Source organism: Mytilus trossulus, chromosome 4, assembly GCF_036588685.1.
Source record: "Mytilus trossulus isolate FHL-02 chromosome 4, PNRI_Mtr1.1.1.hap1, whole genome shotgun sequence".
NCBI lineage: Eukaryota > Metazoa > Mollusca > Bivalvia > Mytilida > Mytilidae > Mytilus > Mytilus trossulus.
Window position 1 is genome coordinate 43,829,875 of NC_086376.1, and position 15,630 is coordinate 43,845,504.

A 15,630-nucleotide genomic window follows, 5' to 3' on the forward strand; every position below is an offset into this window, starting at 1 on the left:
GGATAGTCATCAGGGTTCTGTTATAATAAATGCCAGCATTAAGTTCTGAAGTTACAGCTTCTAAACCTTAGACTGCTGCCTTTCAACAACTAAAATGCATGTGCGAGGAGAATAGGTCCCACTTTGCTCACAGCTTTAGTTTTGTATGCAAAATTGTTGGCAAGTAAAAATTCTGACATATGGGGTCAAGACAGTCACTCAATAGTAAATTTGTCAAATTATCATGTAAGTAAATTTTTTATTAAAGATAGTTCATTTTCAGTGCATGGTGTAAAAAATCCACACCTGATTGGTCTGCTACCTTCCAAAACGCCATCTTAAGGGCATACGATACAGTTACAGGGGAGGTAATGATGTTACTAACAGAAAAAGTCATTAAAGATAGTTCATTTTCAGTGCTTAGTGTAAAGAATCCACATCTGATTGGTCTGCTAACTTCCAAAACACCATCTTAAGGGCATACGATACCTTTACAGGGGAGGTAATGACGTTACTAACAGAAAAAGTCATTAAAGATAGTTCATTTTCAGTGCATGGTGTAAAGAATCCACATCTGATTAGTCTGCTACCTTCCAAAACGCCATCTTAAGGGCATACGATACAGTTACAGGGGAGGTAATGACGTTACTAACAGAAAAAGTCATTAAAGATAGTTCATTTTCAGTGCATGGTGTAAAGAATCCACATCTGATTGGTCTGCTACCTTCCAAAACGCCATCTTAAGGGCATACGATACAGTTACAGGGGAGGTAATGACGTTACTAACAGAAAAAGTCATTAAAGATAGTTCATTTTCAGTGCATGGTGTAAAGAATCCACATCTGATTAGTCTGCTACCTTCCAAAACGCCATCTTAAGGGCATACGATACAGTTACAGGGGAGGTAATGACGTTACTAACAGAAAAAGTCATTAAAGATAGTTCATTTTCAGTGCATGGTGTAAAGAATCCACATCTGATTAGTCTGCTACCTTCCAAAACGCCATCTTAAGGGCATACAATACAGTTACAGGGGAGGTAATGACGTTACTAACAGAAAAAGTCATTAAAGATAGTTCATTTTCAGTGCATGGTGTAAAGAATCCACATCTGATTGGTCTGCTACCTTCCAAAACGCCATCTTAAGGGCATACGATACAGTTACAGGGGAGGTAATGACGTTACTAACAGAAAAAGTCATTAAAGATAGTTCATTTTCAGTGCATGGTGTAAAGAATCCACATCTGATTAGTCTGCTACCTTCCAAAACGCCATCTTAAGGGCATACGATACAGTTACAGGGGAGGTAATGACGTTACTAACAGAAAAAGTCATTAAAGATAGTTCATTTTCAGTGCATGGTGTAAAGAATCCACATCTGATTGGTCTGCTACTTTCCAAAATGCCATCTTGAGCTGAAAAATAAAATACAAAATATAAGTACTGTAGGTGTAATACCACCAAATCATGGTACATCACATGTGGTTATATATAGGAAAATAGGTGGAAAAAAATATTCCCTTGAATTTGACAGTTGTAGGTAATTAATCCTACATTTTATTACAGTAAAAAATTTCTGTGTCATAAACATATGTCTTGGGTGTTTCAAAGCACAATTATTTTTCTATTTGGGATTCCTATAGAGTATTTTGTAATCTTGAGGTAACATGGTGACTAAACCTTGTTCACCGATAATTAGGAATATGTTTTGTTCAAATCAGGTCTTACAACACTCGTGATGCTCTTGTTCTGAAAGGAGTAGGTAAGGACTCATTTTGGCCTCAAATTTCAGTTTCATCTGACGAAGGATTTGGACCACTTTTTAAACACTTAAGTGTCTATTTCACTTGATTCAATTAGTTTATGTGAAAGATTTTAACTCATTAAGTCATTAAAAACGATCCGATTGAAGCTTAAATATGAAAAATCTCTCAAATATGCAAAAAAACGTCACTTTTCAGATTGTTTTTGGCAAAAATGAAAGTGGCCGCATCCGTGTTTATCCACAACCTTTATATATGTTATGTATTATCATAAAATACAACTTACATTGCAATATTATGGATGAACACGAATGCGGCCACTTTCGTTTTACATGTAAACAGTCTAAAATTTAACTAAAATGATAGAATTTTGAAGATTTCAGTAATTTAGCATGACTTACTGGTGCTTCAACCCGATATATGTGCATTGTATTGCAAAAAACAGCCCATATTTATGTAGCAGAAGCATTCAACTGTCAAATTAAAAACTAAAAGTTTACATTTTAACAATTTTGTAAAACTGTTATATTTTTGGGCCAAAAAGGGGCCTTACCGGACCTACTCCTTTATAGACAATTGCCAATTTTAAAAAAAATTATAGCCAGCTATTTGGTTTGGGTTCCTGACCATTTTGAAGGCTGTAATGTGACTACTGAATATCTGATTGTAAACTCACTTTATTTATATTTGTGATAATCAACTTTTTTTCATGCAATAATGACAATGTGTAGGCGAAATACTGGAAACTGAGAGGTATTCATTGCAGCATTGTAAGCATGTGCACTTCAGACCCCTTGCTTAAAAATTATTTTTACAGTGACTTGATCAATGCAAACATCTAGTAATATAATGATAACATCCAACATTATTAAACATATCAACTCGAGTTATTTAATTTCAATATAATAATAAACGAGCCTGTGGCGAGTTTGTTATTACTATTTAAATTAAATAAAGAGAGTTGATATCAAACGATATCTAATTCTCCCGAGTTGTGAAACCTATTTCTCTTATGGTAAAAATGCTTTTTGTGCTTAATAAAAAAAATCCGCGAAACGTCGACCTAGTCGCTTGAACATAACTGCATTGTGACGTCATATGTCCTGTTCGTCGTCAATCTTCAACATAAGACTTTTTTTAAACATTGTGTACGCTTCAGAATGTAATAATATTTGAATAAGAATATATAATAAGGTGAAAAGTGTGCGTATTTTCTATATTATTGAAGAAATCGCTTATCTCTGTTGCAATGGAGGAAATGTACATCATTGTGACCTTAAACTGTCAACAATGACCTAAAGAATAGCCAATGAAAATGCCGCAATATCGTTTCAGGAGGTTTCGTTGGCCAATCAAATTAACGCATTTTTCGTATCACTTTTTCGTATCACACTCCGGACAGTGTGATACGAGAATTATCTATTCATGCGAGAAATAGATAACAGGCCCCAACCATAAGAGAAATACCTTTTCTGCAATTTTTTCATCATCTTTCCCAACACCAAAAACATTACAGTTGTTTCCAAACTGCTCTGATATCATTTTGAAGCCTTTTTCTTTTCCTAAAAAGAACGGTGGTGTAATACTAATTAGAGGGAGATAATCCTTATGTTATTTCAAATTATATAAGTATTATGAATGAATATGCAATTAAATTTCAGATATGCAATGTACAAATATGTTTGTGTATCTTCTTTCCTTCGTAAATGTCACTCTGCTCAGTAACATTCCATAATTTTGGTATCACAGCAGTGAGAGCTTAGCAGGCATCAATGATATAACAATGAATGAGTTTAAGTTATCATCAATGATGTCACAATGTGTTAGGAGACATTAGCAAGAGTACATTTGTTAAGCCTAAAACTTTCTAAGGAAGGTGGAAAAGAATTGTAATAGAATTAAAAGATTATCAGGTTTTCTATGTATTCCAGAGAACAATGTGAAGCTTTTTTTCTTGATCGCTGTAATCACAGACTAGTCTTAAACTGTAACATGTATGGACTATTAGCAATATAAAACAGTGTAACATATAAACCTTTGGTAACCCATATTTGCTCATATCCACCTCATTTGGTCTGGTTAATATTTTTCTGATTTGCAAACATACTAAACTGTACTTCATATTTATATATTATTCATTGACAATGATATTATTATCAGAATTTCTTGACATGGGTTTTGCTCCTTGTTGAAGGCTGTACAGTGACCTATGGCTGTTAACATCCACATCGTTTGGACTTGTTATATAGTTGTCTCGTTAGGAATCATGCCACAACGAATTCTTTTTCAACAACTTAAAAAAAAAAATCTTTAAAAGATTCAACTTTTGTTTCGGCAAGGGAATTTTATTTTTGATTGCATGACAAGCAAATAAGCTTATATAATTGTGTATGTCATAGAGATAGAAGGACAGTTGGTCTGGTTGGGACAAGAAGATGCCTGTTTTGTGTAAGAACTTCTGAGGTTTTCAAACCAGAGTGTTCATATCAAAGTGCAAAAGTTTTGTCCATTTCTCATCAATATTAATTTGTAACATTTTTAATCATTCATAAAGTATAGGTAAAATAATTTTGCAGAGGAAAAGATAGGTGTGTAAAAATTATCAATGCATGCACTAGCATATTATTTAATTCACATACTGTCTGTCACTCATGATTGTTTACCCTACTGTGGATTCATTTATTATTCATTAGATTCAAATTTTGTGGGTACACTCAGATGAACCAAGAATTCATATGTTCAACAAATAACATATTTTCAATGAAATCAAATATCCACTAATATGCAAGTTTTTCAGCAATCCAGGAAATATCTATATCCACGAAAATAAATGAATTCACAGTAATAAATGTTAAATTTTCCTTTTCTATAAAACCCTTCCAAGAATATATATTTACCAATATTGGCTGTACTATAAATATTTTCTATCTTGAAGATATTTCCCATTTGGAACAATAAGACATGTGCTAATGCTGGTATAAGATGACTAGTGGTGTATAGAATATTCACACATGATGACCTGGATTATTAATAAAAAAAAATAAAAAATGAAATGAAATGAATAAAAGAGATGTGTTAAATATGTCAATGAAATGGCATTCCAATGACACAAATAATTGGACATTCATAATGCAATATACAGTACGGGATTTATAAGCAAACAGGTGTGGCACCTGTACATGAAGTGTTATAACCAAAATTGAACAATTGTTGATTTTTTTATGTCCCATTTATGAACATTATTTTTTCTGGTCAGTGCATCCGTCTGTTTGTTTTTCTGTTCTTTCTTCCATGCGCCCATTCATCTGTCCCGCTTCAGGTTAAAATTTTTGGTCAAGGTAGTTTTTGATGAAGTTGAAGTCCAATCAACTTGAAACTTTGTGTGCACATGTTCCCTGAGATATGATCTTTCTAATTTTATTGCCAAATTAGAAATTTCCCCCCACTTTCACGGTCCACTGAACATAGAAAATCATAGTGCGGATGGGGCATCCATGTACTGGGGTCACATTCTTGTTTGTCAAATGGTGAGTTAATTTTTGACTTGTCAGAAACATGTGTCCTAGAATGTGAGAAATATAGATGAATTTTTCCCAAGTGGTTTTAGCATCCCTGCACTCTTATTAAAGACTAAGTGCAACCCGTCTATGAATTGGGCAGTGTTGAAAACATGATAAATAAAAACCTATTCATGTTAACAATTATTTAAGTTCAAAAAGTATAATGGTGGACGAATTTAACATAAGTTTCCTTTTATTGTTCTGGTATTTAAAAATATAATTTGGTTGAAGCAAGGTACAAATTTGAAATACATATTTTAAAAAGTTACGTCTCTCTTTATTACCTAGAGTTGATAATTTGTAAAGATGTAATTGCTTCTGAAAGCCCTTTATCCCTCAATGCTTCCATGTTTTGTTTAACATTAGACCACTGTTGACGTTTCTCTTCTTTGATCAAATCTGAAATATGTGTACAAATAAGTTATAATAAAATATATGAAAATCTACTTAATTTTTATGAATGGAGCTGACCAATATTTTAGGCATTGATCTTTTCTGTTTATAGGATTTTGATATCAAAAGTCTACCAAAGTTTTTATACTAGATTCTTGAACAGGCTTATCCAGTACTTTGAAATTATGAATAAAAGAAGATGATGGGTATATTTCTGAAATGACAAGACAAAAATTCAATGCTATAATTTTTAAGACAAAAATCAATGTTATTGTATGCTGTGCAAAAATGCATATTTTAAAAGATGAGTCTATTCATGGGTTTTCGATTATAAATATGATTACAATTCTATTTGATTACTTTACAAAATATTTTTTGATTATTTGAGTATGTGATAATCTTTGACTATTTTTGATTAATTTAATTATCTTGTTTAAAAAATAATAAATGATATATGTGATTATATTGGCTAAAAATTTGTGATATTTGATTACTTGCACCCCCCCATGAGGGGCCTCTAAGATTAATCAGTCAAACCTACCATCAATATTCTGCCTACATTTCTCACAATAAGATTTTTTAACTTTTCTACATAAAGAAGCTAGTTTGTTGAATCTTTGTTTTTCTTCCACTGACAGGGTGTCATTAGTCAGGTGACCATATTTTTCTGGGTCATCAGAAAAATTAGATTGTCTGAAATAGAAATGAATATATATGTATTTTTAAATGTCTATTTAAAAAAAGTGTTTATGAGAAAAAGAAAACATAAATGGTGTTTGAATGAACATTGTTGAAGATTATTCTGTGATCAGTCTTATTTTCTAATTTTTTATGTTGCTGATTACTTATTATTTAGAATATGAAAAGCAAGGTATAAAAGATTTTGTCAAATATAAATAAAATTAAAAGTCAAGGTATTGTTTGAAAGATTGGTGTCAGCTTTCGTTACCTTTTTTTTTAGAAAAAAACGCATCGGGTCTACTCAAAAGTTAAATATATGTTCCATTCAATGCAAAATTACTGGTTAAATATAAGTTTTCAGTTGACCACTGTTATGTATGATTATACCAAAATGTTTGTGGACACTTTCAGTACTAGTAACCCTCAAATATGTTGGATGTGTAATCATTTAAGTAACAGATCAAAATATTTTAACAAGGAAATAATAAAATCAAGTATATTAAATAAATATTCTTTAATAATTACATGATTTTCAGTGGCAGATCCAGAATATTCATAAGTGGGGGCCCACTGACTGCCTAAGAGGGGCCCGCTACAGTCATGCTCCAGTGATTCCCTATATATGAAATAAATTTTTTCCCAGAAAAGAGGGGCCCTGGACCCCCTGAAAAACCCTCTAAATCTGCCTCTGATTTTTTTTAAACTTTAAGAAATCTTGTCAGTCAGTGTCTGTTCATGAAACTTACAGAAGAAAATTACAGATGGAAAATTATGTAGAAAAATATTTTGATTTACAAGTTACTTAATTTAGTAATGAAAACTAATTACTTCTCATTCTGTCCAGTATCTATCAGAGGATTTTCATAAACATTCTTCATTTCATAATGCTGCAAACAAAATGTAAGAATAACAAATAATAGGAAAATAAGTAAAAGAATCATTTCTCCATAAAGCAAATTGGCAGTACATGTATTATAAAATTCAATGTATCAGCATAGGTAATTTCCCCAGCTTTATTTATTATAACAAGTACATGTATTAAAAGCTAAGATAATATTTAGTAAGTTATCTCCCCTTCCTGTGTGATTTCCAAACTTGACAGGAATATGACAGTTGTTATCCATTCGTTTGATGTATACATATCAAATGAATGGATCATAACAACTGTAATGTATGAGCTTTTGATTTTGCCATTTGCTTAGGGACTTTCAGTTTTTTAATTTTCCTTGGGTCATTTCAGTATTTTATTTTTTTATTTTTCAAAGTGAATTTTATAAATTACCAAAATAGAAAAGAATTTGTGATAAATCTAAATCTTCTTTCTGCAAACCATTAAAAGATATTTTTCTTACACTTGTTTGACTTTTAATGGAAGTTGAGGGGATTTTTTAAGACCCCAAGCCATATCGAGGATTTGGGGAGTGGTTACCTTCATTTCTACATTCGTTCATTTCTTTGTCCATTTTTTCTTTTCATAAAAAAAATGATAATCACATTAAACATAATTGACCTATTCTACTCAGTAAAGCATGTACTCTTTAATTGATAAAATTAAAACCTATCCCAAATTAAAGATTTTGATTCAGTCATCATGGTAATCATTTAGCAGTCCAATGTACATGTTATCAAGAAAGGTAATTTCCCAAATTATATTTGAATGATTGATAGACTATTTTTTCTTTGACTTCATGTAGGTATGACAGGCATTAAGAAGGCTACCAAAGAACAGCCAAATATAATGACTGAATAATTTAGGTTGATAACACTTCTGATAAATGAAAATGTAAATTAACCTGCAAATCTTTGAAGTTAAAATGAGTTTCTGCTAAATCTAGTACCAAGTCATCAATTTCTTCCAACAAAACTTCCTACAATTGAAAACAAAATAAAATCTCTTTACAATATAAATACATCTTAAACTTCATTATTTACATTTAAGTTCATGACACTATTAGAATAGTTTATCATATGTTTTTATTATCTAATAACACAAAAAATGTAAGTCTCTGCATGCTTGTTGATTAAATGCACTTTTCTGTAGATCCAGTTGGTTGACTTGGGTATAGAAATATGGTCAGCACCTGACCTGAATTTTTGCTGTCCACCCTTTCGTACAAAGCTGGGTATGTATTCTTATCACATGCTTGCGCAAACATTCATGCATATAATAATTTGAAGCTGGAGGTTAAGTCATCAGTAATCAATTAGTAATTTATTAGAATCTTCCTAAAACTCTTGTTTACCTTTTCCTTATCTCCCTGAGAAGACTCTGTCATTAGAGTTTTGAAAATGTCTAAATTCCAAATAAAAATGACATTTTTCTGCACTGTAGGTCTCGGAGTGAGAATTTCCAACTCCTCACTTTCACAAGGTTGTACTGAAAAAATGCATAATAAAATTAAAATAATAGTGTAATATTTATTAATTGTTTCCTATTTTCAAAAATAGGTGATCAAATATACCAGAGGTGACATTGAAACTCACAAGTCTAAAACATTAGCTGACAACGACATCACTAAAAAAATAGAAGATCAAAGACAAATAATAGTCAATCATTGCTTTGAAATTGCAAGAACAAACATGTTTGTAGAACTAATATGTGCCTCCTTGGAAATTGTTAAAATTAATTATAATTTATCAATATAAAGATAAAAAAAATATAAAGATAAAAAAATATGCAGATAACATGGTCTTCAGTTGTTTTATATTAAATACCTTATATTACTGATACACAGCCATGCAGAGACCAAAGAAAATAATTATTTGTTAGCAGCAATACAGCATAAATATTGAGCAAAATTTTCAACAAACTTTTTTCAAATAATAAATATTATACAAGACAACTCACTTGCGTGCGATCAAAAGAAAAAAATCAGAACAAACGGATCCAGAACAAACATGTATAATGGCCTGAGGCCAATGCACCAAACTCTAACAGGTACTTACTAGGATGGGCGTAACGGGGCAGTATTTGCATGGAAGAATGCGAAATAAAATTAAAATTTCACAATGAACTAACAATTAAAAATTTCTTGCAAATAAAAAACGTTTTTTCATAGCACCACATGAAATGAAAATGACAAAATACGTTGCACGAAAAATAACCCTTTACTACTCTCTACTAGGGCTTTAATAACCCATGTATGGACTATGCCATGGACATGGTGCACCACAGGCACATGTTTCTATCCATAGGAAGGTCGACTATCCATATAAATAAAAGCTTCCTATTCAGGGGCGGATGCAGGAATTTTCGAAAGGGGAGGTGCTAACCCAGGGCAAAGGGGGGTGCAAAACATATGTCCCGATACAAATGCATTGAACGGCAAAAATAAAGGGGGGTGCGCACCTCCGGAACCCCCCCCCCCCTCTCTGGATCCGCCACTGCTATTGTATGGATAGAAACAAGTGACTGTGGGTGCAATGTTGCATGATCTTGCATGGGAGTTCAGATCAAATTTTCTGATTTGTTGACGGAAAAGAGGTTTAGTTTACAAAGTAAACCTTCTCAGCAACTAAACAAATACTACCTTTTAAAGCTGTGCTGTTTGCGGTTTGCGGATGTGTACACGTTATACCCATATTTTAAAAAGGAACCCAAAGCTTCACTAGTAACAGGGGAGATAACCCTTCTGAACTTATAACCACAAAGAATGTACAACGGTCTGTTAATTTCACAAGTTCTTATTTTTATCAATGTAGTGTACACTAAAATTGAGTAACAGCAAAAAAGTAACATAAGACAGGCTTAAAAGACGTCAAATTTATTTGGCCTATCTCTACAAATCAGCCAATACAGTATCATGATGGTGCTCCTTTTAAAGGAGGATTATTCTGAACATTAAATATAAGGTACACGTCGTTACACTCACCTTACCTGGACGTTCCCTAATTTTCCAAGCCCGCCAGTTTCAAAAAAAGAATTATCACACAATCACAAGCTGTGCTTATGGAGAATTTTGGTAACTATCAAATAATTGACAGTTTGAATAACTCTATGTTGCTTTATGTTAAGTTGAAGGCATTACGGATGCGTATGATTGTTTACATATTCATTTGAATGAATAACTCTATGTTGCTATATGTTAAAGTTGAAGGCATTACGGATGCGTATGATTGTTTACTTATTCATTTGAACTTTGGTGTATATGGTTGTCATATAGATATACTGAAGTTATAAATGGGCATAGTCCGAGATAACTCTGACGTCCAATGGCGGTTTTGCCAGACAGACAAGCTAGGGCTATGGGACTTCAGAACTTGTCCCATATCAACAGGTATCATAACACTAGCAGTGTATCAAACATTCTGCAGGCCATCAATTGGTGGATTATAATTCAATTGACGTACAACGTATAATGGTATAGGCCAATTGGTGTATAATTCTTTGTTTTCCAAAACAAATTATTCAATTTTCAATCTTTGTCGTGATGACAGAGTAATCTCTCTTGTGAATTATCCTCTCTTGTAAAATTATAATCACTAATGTAGTTTCTCCTTTGATATTGTAGGTGGCGCTTTAAAAATATTATAGAATTATATAAATGTATTAAGTGAAAAAAAAAAAGAAAAATATGGTTAATTGGGTTATTAAAATGGCATGAAAAATTTAAAATATTAAAGATTAAAAGAAATTTGTATTAAATTATCCACTAAAACGGTTTGTCTCCTTTATGTAATCCGCTAATAGTTGATTGATATTTTCTGCATTTGGCAAATTGATTGTTAATAAATTGTCTAAATCTGTTGGAATTTGTCCTGTTATGAAGTTTATTTGATGGAATAATTTGTCTCTGGCATCTGAATACAGGTCACATTCAAAAAGGTAGTGTTGTACATTTTCTTTTTGTTTGCAGTGATCACAGGTTTCCGAGTTGATGTGCTGGTTTATTTTAAATTGGTATCTATTTAATTTAGAATAACCTGTTCGTAAACTGTTGATTATGTTGTACATTTTTTTTGACGGGAAGTCTTTTTTTACTTTATTTTTAACTTCAGGATGAAATTTGAAATAATGACGTCCAGCATTAGTTTTCCCATCTGCGTTGCCATTTTTTGTAACAGAATTTCTAGCTGCTTTTTTAGCTCACCTGACCTGAAAGGTCAAGTGAGCTTTTCTCATCACTTGGCGTCCGTTGTATGTCGTCCGTTGTCCATAAACTTTTAAAAAAAATCTTCTCCTCAGAAACTACTGGGCCAAATTAAACCAAACTTGGCCATAATTATCATTGTGGTATATAGTTTAAAAAATGTGATGACACCGCCTACCAAACAAAATGGCCGACATGGCTAATATTAGAACAAGGTGGCAGTCTGCACGGTTAGCCACTAGTCCGATGCCCCAGACTAGTAAAATTTGGTTCGGACTAGTTAGTTTTTGCAAAACTTTGTTTGGTCCAATAAGAAAAATGTCAAAATATTGGTCTTCGGACTAGTAGTTGAAAAAGTTTTTGGTGCAGACTGAGGTGGTAAAATGCAGTTTTTGATTTATATCTATAAAACTAAGACATTTAGGGCAAATCTTTCAAGATCTAAATGTCCATCAGAATAAGATCTATCCCCTCGCAAATTCTCAGATGAATCTGACAACTCGTTGTTGGGTTGCTGCCCTAAAATTGGTAATTTTAAGGAAATTTTGCAGTTTTTTGGTTATTATCTTGAATACTATTATAGATAGAAATAAACTGTAAACAGCAAATTTGTTCAGCAAAGTAGGATCTACAAATAAGTCAACATGATAAAAATTGTAAGAGTACTCCTTAAGGAGTTATTGCTCTTTAAAGTCAATTTTGAATAACTTTTCCTCATTTTTGTAACTTGTACAAAAATCTTCTTTTCTAAAACTATGGGCCACATTAAACTAAACGTGACCACAATCATTACTATGGTATCTAATTAAAAAAAAGTGTCTAATGACCCCCACCTACCAACCAAGATGACAGACATCAGTAAATACAGTAACAGGTGAGCGACACAGGCTCTTGAGAGCCTCTAGTTTACATCTTGTTTTATTGTCTCAAATTATTCCACCAAAATGGAGCATAGTTTTCTTAAAACCATATCATGGTATGAAAACTTGTCAAACATTCCTACTTAGTTTAGTAAAGTAACATATATATAACATATTGCATTTAATCAACAATTGTATTTGGAGTTTCTTCTATTGTTAACTTGTCAATTCTTGATTGGCAAATTTACCTGTAATCTCCTGTCAATGGACATCATTACTGTTTCAGTTTGCAGTCATGTGATCATGAGTACAACTCCACAGGTGAATGGAGTTCTTTTTTAATACTTGACCTTCTTAATGAAAAGCCAATCATGGTCAATAGTACAAATGTTTCAACAAAAGAATTGTTGTAACATCCATTTTCAAGAGATGCAGCAGGCTTTGACAAAGCTGAAACTTTTGGAGGACTCAATAAGGGTCATGAAATAGGTTGCAAGTTGCAATATCATGCTCATGATTCTATAGTATTGATGGTAGGTCACATTTATCGTGTTTTATGAAGATGTCTAAAGTATTGATAGTAGGTCATATGTATTGTGTTTTATGAAGATGTCTATAGTATTGATGGTAGGTCATATGTATTGTGTTTTATGAAGATGTCTATAGTATTGATGGTAGGACATATGTATTGTGTTTTATGGAGATGTCTATAGTATTGATAGTACATTGTAGGTCATATGTATTGTGTTTTATGAAGATGTCTATAGTATTGATGGTAGGACATATGTATTGTGTTTTATGAAGATGTATATAGTATTGACAGTACATCATATGTATTGTGTTTTATGAAGATGTCTATAGTATTGATAGTAGGACATAAGTATTGTGTTTTATGAAGATGTCTATAGTATTGATAGTAGGTCATATGTATTGTGTTTTATGAAGATGTCTATAGTATTTATGGTAGCACATATATATTGTGTTGAAGATGTCTAAAGTATTGATGGTAGGACACATTTCTCGTGTTTTATGAAGATGTCTATAGTTTTGAGTCCCCAAGAGTGGCTGGGGTATAGAAATATGGTCACTTGGTCTTCTCTCGACCGGCAGTAAAACGCTTGCCGAAGTGGGGGTGTCCATTTTGAAAGTAGGTCATATGTATTGTGTTTAATGAAGATGTCTATAGTATTGATGGTAGGACATATGTATTGTGTTTTATGGAGATGTCTATAGAATTTATTGTAGGTCATATGTATTGTGTTTTATGGAGATGTCTATAGTATTGATAGTAGTTCATAAGTATTGTGTTTTATGAAGATGTCTAAAGTATTGATTATAGGTCATATGTATTGTGTTTTATGAAGATGTCTATAGTATTGATGGTAGGACATATGTATTGCGTTTAATGGAGATGTCTATAGTATTGATGGTAGGACATATGTATTGTGTGTTATGAAGATGTCTTAAGAATTTATTGTAGGTCATATGTATTGTGTTTTATGGAGATGTCTATAGTATTGATAGTAGTTCATAAGTATTGTGTTTTATAGAGATGTCTATAGTATTGATGGTAGGACATATGTATTGTGTTTTATGAAGATGTCTTAAGTATTGATGGTAGGTCACATTTATCGTGTTTTATGAAGATGTCTATAGTATTGATGGTAGGTCACATTTATCGTGTTTTATGAAGATGTCTATAGTATTGATGGTAGGTCATATGTATTGTGTTTAATAAAGATGTCTATAGTATTGATGGTAGGTCATATGTATTGTGTTTTATGAAGATGTCTATAGTATTGATGGTAGGACATATGTATTGTGTTTTATGGAGATGTCTATAGTATTGATAGTACATTGTAGGTCATATGTATTGTGTTTTATGAAGATGTCTATAGTATTGATGGTAGGACATATGTATTGTGTTTTATGAAGATGTATATAGTATTGACAGTACATCATATGTATTGTGTTTTATGAAGATGTCTATAGTATTGATAGTAGGACATAAGTATTGTGTTTTATGAAGATGTCTATAGTATTGATAGTAGGTCATATGTATTGTGTTTTATGAAGATGTCTATAGTATTTATGGTAGCACATATATATTGTGTTGAAGATGTCTAAAGTATTGATGGTAGGACACATTTCTCGTGTTTTATGAAGATGTCTATAGTTTTGAGTCCCCAAGAGTGGCTGGGGTATAGAAATATGGTCACTTGGTCTTCTCTCGACCGGCAGTAAAACGCTTGCCGAAGTGGGGGTGTCCATTTTGAAAGTAGGTCATATGTATTGTGTTTAATGAAGATGTCTATAGTATTGATGGTAGGACATATGTATTGTGTTTTATGGAGATGTCTATAGAATTTATTGTAGGTCATATGTATTGTGTTTTATGGAGATGTCTATAGTATTGATAGTAGTTCATAAGTATTGTGTTTTATAGAGATGTCTATAGTATTGATGGTAGGACATATGTATTGTGTTTTATGAAGATGTCTTAAGTATTGATGGTAGGTCACATTTATCGTGTTTTATGAAGATGTCTATAGTATTGATGGTAGGTCACATTTATCGTGTTTTATGAAGATGTCTATAGTATTGATGGTAGGTCATATGTATTGTGTTTAATAAAGATGTCTATAGTATTGATAGTAGGACATATGTATTGTGTTTTATGAAGATGTCTATAGTATTGATAGTAGGTCATATGTATTGTGTTTTATGAAGATGTCTATAGTATTTATGGTAGCACATATATATTGTGTTATATGAAGATGTCTAAAGTATTGATGGTAGGACACATTTCTCGTGTTTTATGAAGATGTCTATAGTTTTGAGTCCCCAAGAGTGGCTAGGGTATAGAAATATGGTCACTTGGTCTTCTCTCGACCGGCAGTAAAACGCTTGCAGAAGTGGGGTGTCCATTTTGAAAGAAGGTCATATGTATTGTGTTTAATGAAGATGTCTATAGTATTGATGGTAGGACATATGTATTGTGTTTTATGGAGATGTCTATAGAATTTATTGTAGGTCATATGTATTGTGTTTTATGGAGATGTCTATAGTATTGATAGTAGTTCATAAGTATTGTGTTTTATGAAGATGTCTAAAGTATCGATTATAGGTCATATGTATTGTGTTTTATGAAGATGTCTATAGTATTGATGGTAGGACATATGTATTGTGTTTTATGGAGATGTCTATAGTATTGATGGTAGGTCATATGTATTGTGTTTAATGAAGATGTCTATAATATTGATAGTAGGTCATATGTATTGTGTTTGATGAAGATGTCTATAGT

The 15,630-nt window shown here is 32.2% G+C and overlaps 2 protein-coding genes across 6 annotated transcripts in view; one reads left to right on the top strand and one right to left on the bottom strand.

Annotated features, from left to right (window-relative positions):
* Positions 1–1,312: 1,312 nt before the first annotated feature.
* On the bottom strand, positions 1,313–12,412 carry LOC134715344 (eyes absent homolog 1-like). 3 transcript variants are annotated; one of them, XM_063577464.1, is made up of 9 exons: positions 12,304–12,412; positions 8,620–8,753; positions 8,170–8,244; positions 7,205–7,263; positions 6,237–6,388; positions 5,587–5,701; positions 4,640–4,761; positions 3,210–3,304; positions 1,313–1,394 (listed from the first exon to the last, which is right to left on the bottom strand). In XM_063577464.1, exons 1-9 carry the CDS (start codon positions 12,320–12,322, stop codon positions 1,314–1,316), a joined length of 852 nt encoding a protein of 283 aa, XP_063433534.1. In that variant the 5' UTR covers positions 12,323–12,412; the 3' UTR covers position 1,313. The 3 variants fall into 3 exon arrangements, with proteins under 3 accessions (XP_063433534.1, XP_063433532.1, XP_063433533.1); XM_063577462.1 differs by lacking the exon at positions 12,304–12,412 and adding an exon at positions 9,907–10,038; XM_063577463.1 differs by lacking the exon at positions 12,304–12,412 and adding an exon at positions 9,323–9,502.
* Positions 10,240–15,630, top strand: part of LOC134715345 (uncharacterized) — a 213,329-nt gene continuing 207,938 nt past the window's right edge. For 2 of the 3 annotated variants that reach the window (XR_010106667.1, XM_063577465.1), the window contains exon 1: positions 10,240–10,338. Coding sequence is in view for 1 of the 3 variants with exons in the window: in XM_063577465.1 (XP_063433535.1) it covers positions 10,326–10,338 (13 nt within the window). In the remaining 2 variants the exon portion in view is untranslated. Of the gene's footprint in view, positions 10,339–12,689; positions 12,860–15,630 lie in introns of those variants that run through there. The other variant, XM_063577466.1, reaches the window with a different exon arrangement.